The 16,551-nt window shown below is 41.2% G+C and overlaps 2 protein-coding genes across 6 annotated transcripts in view; both read right to left on the bottom strand.

Moving 5' to 3' along the window:
- The window catches only part of LOC123982851 (zinc finger protein 502-like), a 441,737-nt gene that overhangs the window by 187,712 nt on the left and 237,474 nt on the right, over nucleotides 1–16,551 (bottom strand). The gene's annotated exons all lie outside the window — the stretch shown is intronic.
- Nucleotides 6,873–16,551, bottom strand: part of gprc5c (G protein-coupled receptor, class C, group 5, member C) — an 11,508-nt gene continuing 1,829 nt past the window's right edge. The window contains exons 1-5 of one of the 4 annotated variants that reach the window (XM_046068772.1): nucleotides 16,252–16,500; nucleotides 13,360–14,406; nucleotides 11,345–11,445; nucleotides 10,274–10,408; nucleotides 6,873–8,739 (exon numbers count right to left, since the gene is read on the bottom strand). In XM_046068772.1, the coding sequence (XP_045924728.1) occupies nucleotides 8,707–8,739; nucleotides 10,274–10,408; nucleotides 11,345–11,445; nucleotides 13,360–14,347 (1,257 nt within the window). In that variant the 5' untranslated portion in view covers nucleotides 14,348–14,406; nucleotides 16,252–16,500 and the 3' untranslated portion in view covers nucleotides 6,873–8,706. Of the gene's footprint in view, nucleotides 8,740–10,273; nucleotides 10,409–11,344; nucleotides 11,446–13,359; nucleotides 14,407–16,251; nucleotides 16,501–16,551 lie in introns of those variants that run through there. The other 3 variants (XM_046068774.1, XM_046068773.1, XM_046068775.1) reach the window with 3 other exon arrangements.

Raw genomic sequence — 16,551 nt, 5'->3', positions numbered from 1 at the left:
TCTTTTTCCTATTTGTAGTGGAGATGAGTGGTACCCGGTGGGGTCTTCTGCTGTTGTAGCCCATCCGCCTCAAGGTTGTGCGTGTTGTGGCTTCAAAATGCTTTGCTGCATACCTCGGTTGTAACGAGCGGTTATTTCAGTCAAAGCTGCTCTTCTATCAGCTTGAATCGGTCGGCCCATTCTCCTCTGACCTCTAGCATCAACAAGGCATTTTCGCCCACAGGACTGCCGCATACTGGATGGATGTTTTTCCCTTTTCACACCGTTCTTTGTAAACCCTAGAAATGGTTGTGCGTGAAAATCCCAGTAACTGAGCAGATTGTGAAATACTCAGACCGGCCCGTCTGGCACCAACAACCGTGCCACGCTCAAAATTGCTTAAATCACCTTTCTTTCCCATTCTGACATTCAGTTTGGAGTTCAGGAGATTGTCTTGACCAGGACCACACCCCTAAATGTATTGAAGCAACTGCCATGTGATTGGTTGATTAGATAATTGCATTAATGAGAAATTGAGCAGGTGTTCCTAATAATCCTTTAGGTGAGTGTATTTGATATGTACCTAGAAGCACTGGTTTATCAAAAACACAAATAATAAATTGGAAGTGGAATAACCTGAATTTGCACCATATTAAACTATTACAGTGTATAAAGGTTTATCACAGTGTAGATACTTTATTACTGTCTGGATTTCTGTCTCTTTAGCTGTGGTGTAACTCCTCCATACATGGCTGTAAATCCAGTGTTAGAGAAAATCATGTTGCATTATTTTTTGGGTAAAATTAGTCTATAACTCATCCATGTGCCTAATTTAGTTGGATATAATAATTTAGGCTCTGCTGACCCCTCTAATCTTCTAGTCAAACTGTGAATCAGCCTTGTGTTTGCCCTGTGTACAGCTCAGGTCAAGCTGCTGGTAAATCATTCTCTTGCTGCCGAGGTCACCTGAAGGTCTGTGAAGGTTGAGTAACTGCAAATGAAGGGGTCTGAATTTATAATGTGTTTCTGTCACGTGTGTAAAGGTGCACTGACCAATTAGTGTCCCTGGATATCAACACTTCAGTCACTACTCAGTAGCTCTGCACAGTACCAGCGGGATGTAAAGCTGTTAATGAACAACAGACTCAATTTGCTTTCTGAAATCACAAAAGTGTTTTAACATGTTTTTAATGTGCACGATAAGGTGTACAAAGAGAACCAGAAAGGTTGAGGGCTGTAAATGTGTACCTTGACTCCTGATGTGAACTCGAGGCAAACAGGGTTTGGATGTAGGCGGAGGCGGCGGCGGGGGTGGGGTGGGGTGGGGGGCTAACTGGGTGTTATTTGGACTCGGGCTGTGAAGTGCCAGAGCTCTGAGCTCAAGTTTGGCTGCCAACTATGCTGGAGTGAGTTTATCAGTCAGTGCCACACTGGGGTAAACAGATGGCAAAACAAAATGTAGTCATGGAAAATAACACGGTACATTTAGTGCTTTACTCCAGTACAGGTCTTGAGGATTAACTGGATTAAATGGGTACATGTAATGTGGAAGAGGTCGCTCGGAGTGACAAACCAGAGCGACAAGACGTCCCGCTTTTTCGGGGATTGTCCCGTTTTCAAACTGGGTGTCCCGGGTCCCGACAAATAATCTGTAAAACACTGAAATGTCCTGTTTTTCACCACAATTAATTCATTCAACTCATTACTATGAGTCATAGGCAAGCATTGTGGCAAGCTTTCTGACTGAACCTGTCAGTCTTTATGCAAAGTGTTCCCCTTGAATCTAGAAAGCGTTTTAGCGTCTCTCAGCTTCTTGTTTTGGTTCATTCTCACCACTCTCATGAAATTCATTTCCAGCTGCAGACATCTGTTTTTGGAAAACATGCTTTGTTAAAACAAGTAAATATAAAAGTCTTTGAGAAACATGTTGTTGTGCGCTACCTGCTCAGCACCAAACAGCAAATGGATGAAGTTGGTGACTAGCTTGGGAACATAATGGAACATTTAGCAGCTAAGGAGCTGGTGGAAACTACACAGACCCAAAAGAAACTGAATATTGAACTATCAGAACACAATTCCAACAAATGTTGACCTGCATCTGCTGCTTGTGTAAACAGGCAACTGTTTGCTAACATGTTCACCATAACAAGTTATGTTACTGTGCCACTGTGTGATTTCTTAAATTGTTTTATTTTAAACATTTTTAGAGGGATAAAGAAATAAAAGCGTAAAGTCATTTACAAGATAAAATGCTAAGATTACAGGGTACAGGGTCCGCCATTTCTCATATCATTTTTTGTCATTGCTATAATGTTGGATATAAACCCCCCAGCCCCCAACATTAAAGGAAAAGTCATGAAAATGACTGAACTGAACTGAAATACACATATTCTTCCACATAGAACAACCTGCGATCACAAATGACCAATGCATGCTACTTAAATATATCAATGACAAACCAGCAGACTTTATCCACTGAAAAAATCGTAAGTGGAGCTTGAATTAAGATATTTTCTCTGTTCCATCTCATGACCAAAAAGATTGAGCTCACCCTGCTGGGGTCTGGACCCAAGATCGGGAACCAACGCATTACATTTTCCAGCAGTATACCAGCTCCATCTCAGCCTGCTATAACATGTTAAAGCCTCAGTTACAACCCACCAACAAATGTACAGTATCTTTTAGTCTTTATACTTCATCATATTTCCTGATGTGTACTTTTACACATGTTGAATGCAAACATGCTGGTGATGGAACATGTTAACAGTGTAGAGCTGCACATACACTGAAGCAAAAGATGTGAGTACTTTATCCACCCCCATCTGCAAACTGTACACGCAATAAAACAAACACTGGGGAGGGTATTTGAATTGGTTATCTGCTTTTCTATTGCACGGCCTGGAAAGTGTGTTTTGTCTCACCAAATGCCTTTCACACTGTGTAAACAACCTCTGCTACAGCACACGATGTCCTCTGTGTTGAAAGAACCTCATTTGTGGACATCAGAGGCTCCACTGTAGCTTCTTCTCTTAGCATTTTGTTTAGATAGCTCCCTGCAGTTTATATCCAATCTCGATTGCACACTGTGTTTTTGTTTGTGCGTGTTTGTGTGTTTCAACTAATTGGACAAACCGCTCATTGTCTCAGATACCTGCGCTATCAGCAGGATGCAGGCGCTGGCTTCTAGCACCAATTAGCTCACAGTGAGACGTCTCTCACACTCCTGACACTGCTGCTCCATGAAGCTGTGGTACGTTTATGTTCCACTTCTTGTCCTATGAGCACACCAAACAGCATGCTGAGGCTTGTAAGATTTTACAGGCATAAAGGGGTCACAGCTTCCAGTCTGGTTTTCAGGCTTTGTTGTTCCTTTATCACCACATGTTTGAAATCTAAATGGACATAAGGCAGTTGGAAATATAACTATTAGTACTAGTCTAACAAATCTGCAGATTTTCACACATGTTTTGTACATGAAAGATTGTTTGTGCTTGTGTGTGGGCAGACAGAGATCCAATATGGCTGCAGGACGACGGAGGATGAGTCATTAGGGTCATTTAAGCAAACAGGTAGTTAAAGGATTGATGCAGTTTATTACAAGTTGTGTCTACAGCCAAAATACTGCAAACAGCAACCATCCATCCATTGTCAACTGCTTATCCTGCAAACAGGGTCGTGGGGGGCTGGAGCCAATCCCAGCTGACATCGGGGTACACCCTGGACAGGTCGCCAGTCCATTGCAGGGCCACACATAAACAGACAACCACTCACACTCACACCTAAGGACAATTTAGGCCGCATGCCTTTGGACGGTGGGAGGATGCCGGAGCGAACCCACGCAGACATGGGGAGAACATGCAAACCCCACACAGAAAGGCCGGGACGACCGCGACCTTCTTCTATCCACCGGACCAACGTGTCGCCCCCAAATGGCAACATTTATAATCACAAATAAAAATAAGATAAAGAAATTAATTACTACATGAATAAAATTAAATAAAATAAACTACAGGCTATGTTTTGCAATACGGTTTCCTTTTGTTAAAGACATCTTTGTCCTTTTATTCTGGTTACTTGTACATGAATCCTTGTCTGGAGATAATCCAAACACAAAGCTGAAAGCTTACTATCAAAGTGATCGACAATGATACCTCTTGTGTTTCTTGTCCCGTCAGCAACGTCTTCATGTTTCTAGATCTCAGGACAGTTTTGTAAATTATGGCCAAAACTAAGAAAATAAGTAATTAAATAGAACAATATATATTGTTCTTATTTATAATAAGAAATCATTGTTTGTAGCTCATCTTATTCCCTCACCTGCCTTTCTTTCAAACAGTAAGGAACACTTGGTATCATGAGGAGTGCAACAGTAATCTAAACCAGACCTAAAATAAAAAGCTTTTCACCCTGCAAACCTCACATAATATATTTTCATACCTTTAGTATGATACATTGAGGTCAGAGGGTTTTGTAACTCAACATTATCATGTACATGGTGAAATCCTCCCACGGGACGTAAAAGGTGAAAAAGACAAAGCATATTCTGTTTATCTTCTCACACCCATGTCTTATCTGTGCCTCTGCAGAATAGTTTTGCAGAACATTTACAGCTCCGTCTGTAATTACTGAAACACATGTGATAGCAGGGCCGGCTGAGCCTAAAATAGACCTTAGATGTGGCCTTGTGTCACCTCCTCAGGAGACTTGGAGGTTATCAGGCCACAGCAGTTGGATCGCTTATAAATCACAGTCTAACCTCTTGACCACAGCAGCCTGTTACCACAGCAGCAAGCAGCCAGTTCAGTGACGACACATGAAATATGAGCACGGGGGAGGTGCAGTTCAGTGTGAGCTGTATGTGTGTGTGTTCGCAGGGAGATCCATGTCAAAAGATTGCACAAGGTCTTCCAGGAACTAGTAATGTAATTGTAAGGTAATTATATAAAACATGACAGTTATGTAAAAATGTCCTTCTAAATGGGCCAAATAAAATAAAATAACATAGTCCATCATGTAATGTATTAGAAGAAGTTTTCTTCAAATAGGACCTCGTCTCTTGTGTATGTGTAGTGTGTGCTTGTTCCAGGTCTTTGAGGCACAAAGCAGGTTTTGTGGTTATGATGTGGTTATTTTGTGGTCTCGTCTCCGATTCACATTTGAAACACATTCATACTTTGCCCGAAAGTCGTTTAACACTTTGTATTTATTCAATATTATACTTTATGTACTTTAAATTATACTTAACTTTTCATTGACCCAAAACTGTAACTCTGTCTCTCCGTATTAAAATTGTACAATAGCTGTGTTAATTTGTTTTCTCCTTATACATATTATCTATTTCATGTCTGTCCATCCTGGCAGATTGATCTTTTTCAGTTTTTCCATCCAAATCAAGTGTCTAATGACAGAGAGTGTCACATGTTGCACAGATTGTACAGTCCTCTGTGTTTTGGGACTGTATAAATAAAATTTAGTTGATGCAATGACATTTAAATTGTAATAATTTGGGAGATATACATTTGCTTTCCTCCATGAGGGTTATGAATACCAATGTTATGTCTGTGTGTTAAGTACAGAGCCAGAGTCAGGAGGCGATTAACCAACGTTAGCATTAAGAGACTTGCTCTCTCCAAAGTTCACCATATATAAAAATGGATGATGTTGTCTCCACTTCCTCTCGAAAAGGGTCTCCCTGCAGTCTCGCAGACTACTCGACACGCCCCCTAAGACAACTTCCTGGATTTACGTACCCTTGATGTTTTCCCAAACCTAACTGAATCGTTTTTGTGTCTAAACCTAAACAAACTGGGGCTGTTTTGAGGCGAGTCCTGTTGCGCTGCGAACTAGCAGAGCAAAAGTGAAGCCAAAATGTCCCGGATATGGTACCTGCCATCTTGCACCGTGACGTCATTTGGAGCCAAAGTCTGTGCAGCAGTGATCGGGTTAGTTCTGGACTAAATGCACAGATATTAGAGTGAGAAAGAAATCCTATAAATACATTTCCAAAAAAGTTGAACTGCTCCTTTAAACTACTCATGATGCTTATGTTATTACACTATATCATTAGTTAAACATCACTCCTTAAGAAGTTGTGAGGTGTGATTCTATTACATTCTGTAAAAAACGGATTTCATTCACACGTTTTTAACATTTAACATCCTTTTTTGAAAATATTTCTGTTTAAGAGTTGTGGCTTTATTCAACAGTGTTTGACATCTTAACATCATGTAAAAAAAGCAGGTGCTATTTTCATACTGGAATCAACCTGCTATGTATCTGTTCATCAGCTCCTACATGTGCAGTGCAGCCAGACGGTATCTACTTCTCTGAGTTAGGGGCCCCCGACGGGCACGTGACATTCTCATCGCTGAGATGACACACAGACAGTTGACTCCACTGAGTAAACACACACCTTCTGAGGCATTTTGATGGCGAAACCTGGACACACTTAGTCGATAACGTTTCTTCTAAGCGGAGAGACTGCACTGCATTAACCTCCTGCTGTGTAGAAGTTAGCGAGGATGTTTTAAATATCGTATGCTTTTCCTCTCTAACAAAGAGATACTGAAGATGATCTGGCACTGTAGGGAACAGATAACTGAAACCATGATCAATTATTTCCATCTCCTCTTGATGACCTTGATGAATTCAGCCATCTGATGTCAGTGAGGCTGGATCGATAAATCTCTTTGCGCGAGTTGATGAACATGATTGAATTTGTGTGCCTGCTGTTTCTGCTCTCACGTTACACTGGACCTCCAACTGCAGCACATCCCGCAAGAGCGAACATGTTGTGCGCGGAATAAATCATTTTGTTATCGCATGGCTGAACCCCGGACTGCCCTCATTACCTCACATGAACATCATATTCTGATTAGAAAACACACTCTTCGAAACATCACAAGTGAATTTATTTTACTGGATATTAAAGATAAATCACACTGTGAACAACTGAAGTCCCATCCCCCCTTTCAGAGATCTTCCTGGACCAGACAATTGATTTTCTCTTCTAGGGTTTCCTTCATTTGTGTTTCTAAGAGTTGAAACATAAAAATGGTGTTTTATGTCATTAATAAAACAAAGTTTGTGTCTACAGGACGGCAGAGATTGAGCACCAAGGTAAAACAAAATCATTCACTTATTCACTATTCAGAACACGTTACAAAGGGAATTCTATGTTGAGGTCGTGTGTCAGATGGAGGGGGAAAAAGCCCCCAAACTATCTCAGACATTCCTCAGGTTTAGTGCTTAATCGCCAGCTATTTCGATAAACGTTTAGGTCATTTATCAAGGAAACATGCCAAACATTTCGTTCCAGCCTCTCAAATGTTTTCTTTCCTTATAAATTGCATATGTTTGCTTTGGACCGTTGGCCTGACAAAAACAAGCCAGCTTTGGCTCAGAGAGTTTACAACCATATTCAGGTTCCTTTTTATTCCCTATCTACAAAATGCATGATGGTAGTTTAATAGATTGTCTACTACTTTTTACGCTGCACTTAAAGTCTCATATATTGGAGAAATAAAAAAAAAAAACAGTTTACATTTAGACAACACACTTCATATTGGACTGCATAGTGAATAGTGAATGATTTCAGAAACATCCTTTGATTATTTTGTTAACATTCAACGATTACAACTCCAATGAGGCTTTGCCGATGCTTCTAGATTCAATGTTATGATGTTTTATGAAGGCTGAACATAATACAGACAGTGTTTAATCTCTGTTAAAATGACATGTATCTCAATTTTTACTGTCAGGAAAAGAAGTAAGATAAATCTTTATCTGGAGATTTGGACCCAAAGTATCATGTTCTGTTCTGTTTGTTAGAAAGTAAGGAGAAAATAAACCTTTTATGAGAAACTGCTAATCAGAAGGGGGGATTTCACCTCTCTATTGAAATGATTGTTTGATTGGAAGAAATTGGATAAAACAATTAAATAGCACACAGTAGTGCTATAAATAGTATTAAATACACAGAACCATACAATGCGTCCATGCAGTGTATGAACATTGACACATTAACAACGTATTTACATTAATTCAACACCAGTAGCTTAATTTCATGTGGAACTTTGTGGTTATTAACAATATTCACAATCCAGGCACAAAAATATATACTGACTCCAAAGAATTAAACTTTTTTTTTTTTTTTTTTTTTATATATAAGTGAATGCAACCCTTCTGATAGTGTTTCTTTTTCTCCAGCCCAAGGAATGATTCACTGAAGCATGGCTGCTGCTGCAGTGATAATTTGTTTATGGTGTGTGTAGGGGGAAGGGGTGTGTGTACATGTAAATATCATATTGAACCAAAGACACTCCCAATATTTAGTTAAACTGTTCTCTTCAGCCATTTTGTCCCCCACCGTCAGCACCGCCACTCTTCATCGTGTGTTTGGGTCCAGCAGAGAGCTCAGAGTTCACTGTGTTGCAAAAAGTCTTTGTTCTGCAGCAAAGCCGCGGCTTCATCCCCTCGCTTTGACTTCCAAATGAAGCTCTATACTGTCTGATACCCAGTGGCACAGGGGAAATCAGTCAAAAGAAGGTTTAGCTGTTTTCCATCAGAGATGATGACCCAGCGGTCACCTCCACATGCCGGGGCTGAGGGTTCCTCTTAGAACCAGCTTATGGAACCATGAATAACAGCAAACATACAGTCAGCAAGTGCAAATGAAAAGACATGAAGTGAAATGATTGTAACCGGGTGTTGAGAGCCACAGCGTGATCACCACTGGATCGTCCTGTGCAGACCATTCCCCTGCAGAGGAGGAGAGACATGGTGGAGTTGTTGGTCAAACAGCAACATAATGAGTTAAATAAGAACTGAACACTTGTGCTTATAAGTAACAACTACCCTCTGAAGGCGTGAAAGGTGGCTCTTAAAATGTTTGCAACTTGCTAATGGGTGGAGGACAACTGTAGTCAGCGTAGATTTAAAAGGCGACCCGACAAGTGCCTGAATTCACTCTCTTTGCTACATAGCGTATTTGAGTTTATGAATTTTCAGTGTAAGCAAAATTCCCTTAATTGAACAAAAAAAAAAAAATAGTATCTACCTTCATTTTTGCTAAAAATCCCCCAATGCCGTCATGCGACCTTATGGGACCTTAAAATCTCAATTTGCTACTCAGTATGTAAGGAATATTAGTGAATGGGTGAACATGGGAGTGACTTCAGACACAGCACGAGTTTGGCAAAAAGAGCATCAAAATATTCTTAGAAACAGTTAACCAAATATGGCTAAACACACAGCTTCCGTTTGTTCCTAGCACAGTTAGCTCTTTTCCATTGTCATACTTGCAGTTGTATTTGACAAAGATCAACAAAGAGCTTAACAAAGAGCTGACTGTGCAAGCAACAAAGTAAAGCTGATTTTTGTGCTACTCAGCGTACCTGAGCAGCGGAGAAGTTAGCAACCAAAACATATCTAAATATATAGCTTCCGTGTGTCGGTGCATGGTGACCAAATCACGCTAGCAAAAGTGAGAAGCTGTATTTTTAGCCATATTTAATAACAATAATAAGACTTTATTTATCGCCAGGATGGGGATGTAGATGCAGTAGCACAAGAAACAGTTTAAGAGGTAAAAACTATTTTTAAAAAATGCACTAAATAAAGTTACGTAACCATTTTAGAAAAAATGGAATTGAAACAACATATTATAAAGATTACAGTACCTGAGACTATATTAAGCATCTAGATGGATTATGCTGCATTAGTAGTAGCAGATAAAGTTGTTTTTGTGCTTTATTTTACCATGAAAATCCGTTTGGCAGCCATTGTAATGCTGTACATCCAAACTGACTACAGCTGTCATCCTCCCTGAAGGAAGCTTAGAAGTGTTTATTACTCAGAGACTTATAAGATACATTTTTAGTACAGAGAATTATGGAAAAAAGACCACTAAAATAAGGCCAGAGAGAGACAAATCAAGGCAAATCAAAGACTTCCCTTTTCACCAACATGTTTCTTGCATTCCAGTAAGAGAAAAGATGGAAGAGGTAGGCCTACAGAGTGCATTTAATCCAACTAGCACATTGAACGAAGTGAAAATCATGAAGCCTTGAGAGAGTGAAATCCACAAGGTAAGTAAAAAACAATCCAGACAAAGAAGTGATTCATAGTGAACCTGTAGAAGAAGTTGCTATGGATACAGCAGGAGCTGAGAGGCCGACATGCACAGAGGCAGGGGAAGAGAAAAGCATCTGGAGGCGAGCAAGTTGATAAGGAGAATCAACAAGAAGTGTGGAGTGACGAAGGCGAGGCTTCGGGAGTTCAGGGCATAACCTACGCTATTTCCATTGTGTGTGTATGCAGTGTTCCCATTCTCAGCGGGTATTGTTGGGGTGCTGCTCCCGCTGCTGGCTGCAGAGTTGGTCGAAGCTCGGGGAATGATCATGTTAGTGGTGGAGTCCAGAGGGTGCTGCTGCATGAAGTCATAACATGGCCCATGATAAAAACATCCAAGAAATCAGGGAGGGAATGTATCTGTAACCAACTGCTCTTTGGAAATACCTCCGTGTGCATGAAGTTTTGACTCCCACATGATGTACAAAACCATTTAACAAATCGCAGGACCCCTCAGAATTGCCTGTTCTCACCTAGGGTGTACTGGAGAATGCATATAGCCCCAGTTGATGTTACTATGCCTGTCTTCTAGCATGGCTTACAGTGATAACGCTGGCAGATTTACCTCTGTTCATTTTCTAAGGAAGTAAACAAAAGCAGACCTCTTATTTCTAGCTGATGACCGATGAGAAACACACAAAAAAGGACCCTACATATACACTTAATGGCTACATACCATTCATGATATCATGCTAAAAGACTAAGGCTAACATTACATGTCCCAGATCAAAAATCAGCATCCCTACCCCTTCTGAGAAAGAAGAGCGGCTAACGTTACCCCAAACTCTAAAAGGGTAGTTTCCAGGTCTGACATTCATAAATGGAGCTAATGCAACCTGCACAACTCCTAAAATTCAGAAAATTAAAACTATAATTTACCATTGGATGTATGATAGGTGTGAAAATATTAATCCGGTTATGACCAATTACCGTATCACACATGTTTTCCACCCCTCAGTTATTCTATGAGAGTATCAGAGTCGTTTTAAATCAAATTGACACCGATTGTGCTTGAACCCTGTAGACACATTTAACCTTTAGCCTACTGTGTCTAATTTTATTTGGAGGCCAGGTGCAACTGTCCAGGGTTCTGCATTTCAATAAAAATTTGCCTACCGCAGGAAATATGTACAGTAATTGTGAGTGTGCTGGGAACCGGCTTGTTAACTGCCTCTACACTACACCATATTCAAATGTGTGCCTCTGTAAACACATCACGTGGGTGTATACTCACATTTCTTACTGCTTTGCTGATGACAGCCAGCTCAGTGGGATGGTAGACCGAACTACGCAGCTGACCGTTGTAGCCGCTGTATGGAGACACAGGCTTGGATGCTGTAATGGACAAACAGAGACAAAAAACGGTATTGTTTTGTCAGCCAACAGGCCCTTTGTGTGATATCCTTAGGGCTCTTAAGTGCTTTTGTTCCCTAGCAGCCATCTCCTAAATCTTTAAATTACAATCACTAAAGATACACAGCACTTAGTCACCAGAACGAGACCATGAGGCGCTATCTGTCCTTTATCTCCCTCGTGTTTTCCCTGATGTTTTTATGTAGAAACGCCCCGCAGAGACGGATGTGACAGAGGACTTTATCACACTTTGTGGCTCCTAACGTCAAATAATTTCCCCTGGATGAAACTTTTGGCACACCTTAGTTACCATGGAGAGAATGCAAACACAAAGTGTGATGTTTTTGATGAGAATCGGAAGCAGAGTGAGTGTTTCTGGGTCATAAAGGTTAATGTACAGATACTATGATTCAGTCCAGACTGAATCTGGAAAGCGATGTATACAAGTTTGATGAACATTATAGACTTTGTAGTCACAGCTCACAATCCAAGGACAAGTAAATGTAGTGAAGAGAGTTTCAGTGAGGTGTAAAGAAACAAACATATCTCGAGTTTCAGGGGTTTTTTGCTTTCAGACTGAATGCGGAAGAAACACAAGGTTAGGACAAAGAGGGGGAGGGAAAAACAATAAATGAAAACAGTATAAGAGAGAAAGACAGAAAGGAAATTTGTTTGGTCACTGGGTAGCAAGGCTGTTTTTCAAAGTTCCTAAGAATATGAAGATACCAGATATTACTGCAAAAAAGACCTCTCATGTTGAATATCCATAAACTAACTGTAATGTTGTGGGGTTAAAAAGAGTGATTTTTACCCTAAAATGTTGTACATAAAATGTAAATTATTAAATACTGCTACTACTAATAATAATAATAACCTATATGTCTAAAAATTGTTCTTGCTAACTATCCACCTCTACACCACAGTGACACACCATCCACCGACTCACATCAGCCCTGATGATCAGGCGGGAGCTGTGAGTAACGACAGAGTGCAGAACTTGACGTTCTGGTCTTGGTATCTTTTTTACTGCTACATCAGGACTTAAACAGCAACATATCAAATTCTGTGCGGTCATCATGTCGATGCAAAACAACCTTTTGAGAACATTTTGCAATCCGTCTGATGTTTCTGCGGGCTTGAAACCTTTACTCATCGCTCATCTATACAAGGTCATTCTGTATTTTCTATGATAATACAAACAGTCAGTGCAGCGACAAAGGGCAGAATGTACAATCCAGCTTCCTCAGGTGTTCCCCTGACAAACCCTGAGTTACAAAACATGATATTATAAAGTCCTGGTAGACGTTTCACTGTGTGCGATATGTAGTTTAGGTGTAAAGTTTGTGTATGTATGTGCTTAAACTCCCTTCTAGTTATTACCTCACAAACAAACAAAAGTTTTCCAGGCAAATGGTTGATTTGCAGTAAATAGTGGTAGTGAAAACTCTTCCTGCTGAATTTAAAATGCGGAGTTTGGCACAAGGCTACAGTCATGTCATACCTGACACAACTTGATGGGCTCAAATCCAACATCCTTTTTAACTGAGAATATAAAATCAAATTGCAGCCGAAACATCTTGCTTTTGAGAAGTTCAGGTGATGGTCCAGCTGACTTTGTATTTTATTATGTCACAAGTAGGTGAGTTTTCTAATTACTGTAATGATAAAATTGATGTCAAAGTCAACAAAAGAGAGAAATATGGTCCGTCAGTATAGCAGTTACGTGTCAATGCTGCCATCCTCCATGAAGTTTTCATTTTAAGCATACTGGTGGTGAGAGGATTACTTGATATGCAAAACAAATCTGTTTTTCCTGCAGCACAAACTTCACTATAAAGGTAAAATTGACAGCAATTGATATTGACTGTAGTTTTGACTTTTCACCAGGCATCATACCTTGGTTTGGCTCGTCCATGGAGAAAGCCTTGTTTTCCACGAACATGTTCTGGGAGCTCTGTTCCTTCAGGATCGTCTCGTAGCCGACTCCTCGGTTCGAGTACAGATTTTCCTCGAAGCCTTGTTGGCTGTCACCGTCACTGGTCAAACAGCAGATTTCAGGAATGGTGTAGAGGGTGAGGAACACCCACGCATTTGCCACCAAGGCAATGGCCAAAGTAGGGTCATCCCATGTGGGCCCCCCTCTCCTCTGATTCCCATAGACGTACATGACGATCCACGCCACCCAAATACCCACAGAGAACAAGCTGGTTAGAAGGCAAAAGGCGCCATCCTTCTTCCACTGCTTGTGTTTGCCCGCCATGACGGCCAGACTTGCCACCACCACAGCCAGGATCAGGGTCATCACGTAGATCAGCGCCATGACAAAGTCCTCGTTGGCGATGTTGCAAGGCGTAGCCGTGGCTCTGTCACTTCCGGCTGTGCTGTTGAGTGGCCCCTGTGGGTGGCGCACCACTGTGATGATCAGCCACTCAGTGTTGATGACCACCTCCACCAGCCAAAGCCCTACTGCTCCCAGACACAAGACCCAAGCCCGGGGCCCTCTGCCCCGCCTGACGAGGATGTTCAGATTCACACACTGCATCAGGAGGCAGGCGAAGCAACCGCCAAACAGCACCCCGAAGAGGAACCTACGCGAAGCACATGTGGAGAAGTCCTTCCCCACGATGAAGGCGAAGGTTAGGCAGAAGAGACCAGCAGTGCAGACCAGGAAGCAGGCAAGGACACCCACCGAGTTCTTGCGGTTCTTGTCTTGCATGAAGGGTACACTGGCCAGCAGCGCGATGAAAAGCACAAAGGAGAAGACAATGCCAGCTGCGGCAAAGGCCTCCACCACGATGCCCCACACGACTGTGATGTCACAGAGGTTGTAATAGAGGGAGCCCACGTTAGGGCCGCAACCCTGAGGGGTAACGTTGGCAGCCATGGCTACTGGAATAGAGTTTGATAATAGAGCAGCTGTTCAGATGGACCAACAGGGAGAGTCTGAGGAAGGAAATGTGGACAGATCTTAACAAAGACTCAAATACATCACCAGTGCTAGATAAGGATACTGCAGTCTACACCCAGTTAAGAAAATATTACACTGGCATGAGTCAGTTTACACATAGCAACATATGGGATTCTAAACAAAACCTTTGTTACGATGGAACATGTGTAATAAAAAGTGACTTTACATTACTCAGAACAAAATCAGAAAGCTGCACCCAAAACCTCAGCAGTCACCAACGAATCAGAGGAATGTGACTCTGACATCAATCATAATGGGATCTGTCAACAAATATTGTTTCTGTACACTGAAATTACACCTGAATCAATGAGGTGAAAGTGCATAATGCACATATCAAATCTAAAACTTGGTCTGCTCTGTGACGCAGTCCAAGTTTTTCTGGCTGCTTCTTTTTGTCCCCCGTCAGATTGAATTACACTGAACCCGAGGACAGTCTGTGAGCCATATCGATGTGGTGGCGGACGTTCAGCCTTTCTCACTTCAGTGACTCAATCACGTCAAGGATCTTTCCGGTACAAAGTAATAAAGCGTCTCTGTTTCTCCACGTACCCAGATTGGGTTGGTCAGTGGCTTTCCGAGTACTCTCTGTCCCTTAGTAAACACGCTGCTAATATGTTTGTTTTCGGGTGTGACCTCTAATCACACAGACAGCCTTGAAGGTGCTACAGAATTCTTGCCGAGATTACGGCCTGTGTTGACAATGTTGTCACAGGTCCCGCTCTTTAGACGCCGAGGTCGTTTTCACGTCTGTTTCATGGCATGTTTGCATTTTCTGAATGCTCGAGGCAGATTTTCACCCCATTATGAAACAAAAATAAATAAGTAATGAAGAAGAGGGCAACAGTCGGGCTTTCAAAATATCTCACACACCGGGCCACATACCTTCATATAATCAACCTAAAGATAAGACCAAGGACTCCCTTCTGGACCTCAAACTGATGACATAATCAATTAACAAAAGTTTACTGATTACATCTGATTCCCAGACTTCATCAGCAGGAAGAGTTTGCCTAATTGACCCGAAGCTCCAGAATTGCTACTAAATGGACCTTGTGGTGAGATTTTTTTCTTAAAGACAGGCTTAAGGAAGTGTATATCAGCTAGAATGATGAAGGGCCTTAATGTGGCTATTTTTATTTAACTTGTTAAGGGGACCAATATCAACATCTCTTTTTATTATTTCTTCCTGAAATAAAACTAACATGGGTAAATATAATAAAGCTGCCATGTGTTGCTTCCCTTTAGCATCCTGGTTGGTACCCAATGGTGCCTGGCAGCGTTTATGAGGAAGGACTGTTGCTGAGTTTGTTGTCATTATCAATAAATCTATCTACAGCCTTTTAAAAATTAAAATTAAACAAAATCATGCTAAACGTTTTAGCACAATTTCAGCAGAGGCTCTGTCTCCTGCACATGTGCAGACTGCAGCTCAGGATGATTTCATCAGCAAAGAAATGCCACATTCACTTCTAAAAAGTGCAGCCATGATGCTAATTATACCACTTATTCCTTTTCACTCCCACACCTTAGTATATTGGATTTAAAGAACAGATCTCTTTAAGTATTTTATGCATTTGAACCATTAAAAACTGTTTCACACACCCTTTAGGATGTGTTCAAGAATATCCACATTATACACACTTTGCATGTAGGACAAAGACCCACACAAAGTGCTAAATATCCCAAATAATCTATCAAACCGGCAAAAGGTGTAGCTACTTAGTGGGATGTTTTGAATACAAACTTCGTAAAATCTGAAGAAATCTGAACGAGATAATTAGTAATAAATTAAGAATACAAAGCCTGAAGTATTATACTACCTGGATGTTGTCCGCAGACCTCTGTGCTGGTTGTCGCGTCTTCACCTGCTAGAAACGGCGGGGTTGAAGTTAAATCCTATTGAGCAAAAAGAGAAGTCACAAAAAAAGTTTCCACTCTACTCTCGTCCAAATCCCATTAAAAAAAAACCCTCATCAGGCTGATCTCAGCACAGTTCACTTCAAATTAAATGGAAAATAAAAGTTTCAGAATCCTTCACGCGCGTTTTCAAACGTTCAGACTGCTGCGATGGTCTCTCCTCCCTCTCCCTCTCCCTCTCTCTCTCTCTCTCTGTTTCTCTC

Source organism: Micropterus dolomieu, linkage group LG14, assembly GCF_021292245.1.
Source record: "Micropterus dolomieu isolate WLL.071019.BEF.003 ecotype Adirondacks linkage group LG14, ASM2129224v1, whole genome shotgun sequence".
Lineage (NCBI taxonomy): Eukaryota > Metazoa > Chordata > Actinopteri > Centrarchiformes > Centrarchidae > Micropterus > Micropterus dolomieu.
The sequence above is the reverse complement of the archived record's forward strand: the minus strand, read 5'-3'. Positions and strand labels throughout refer to the sequence as shown.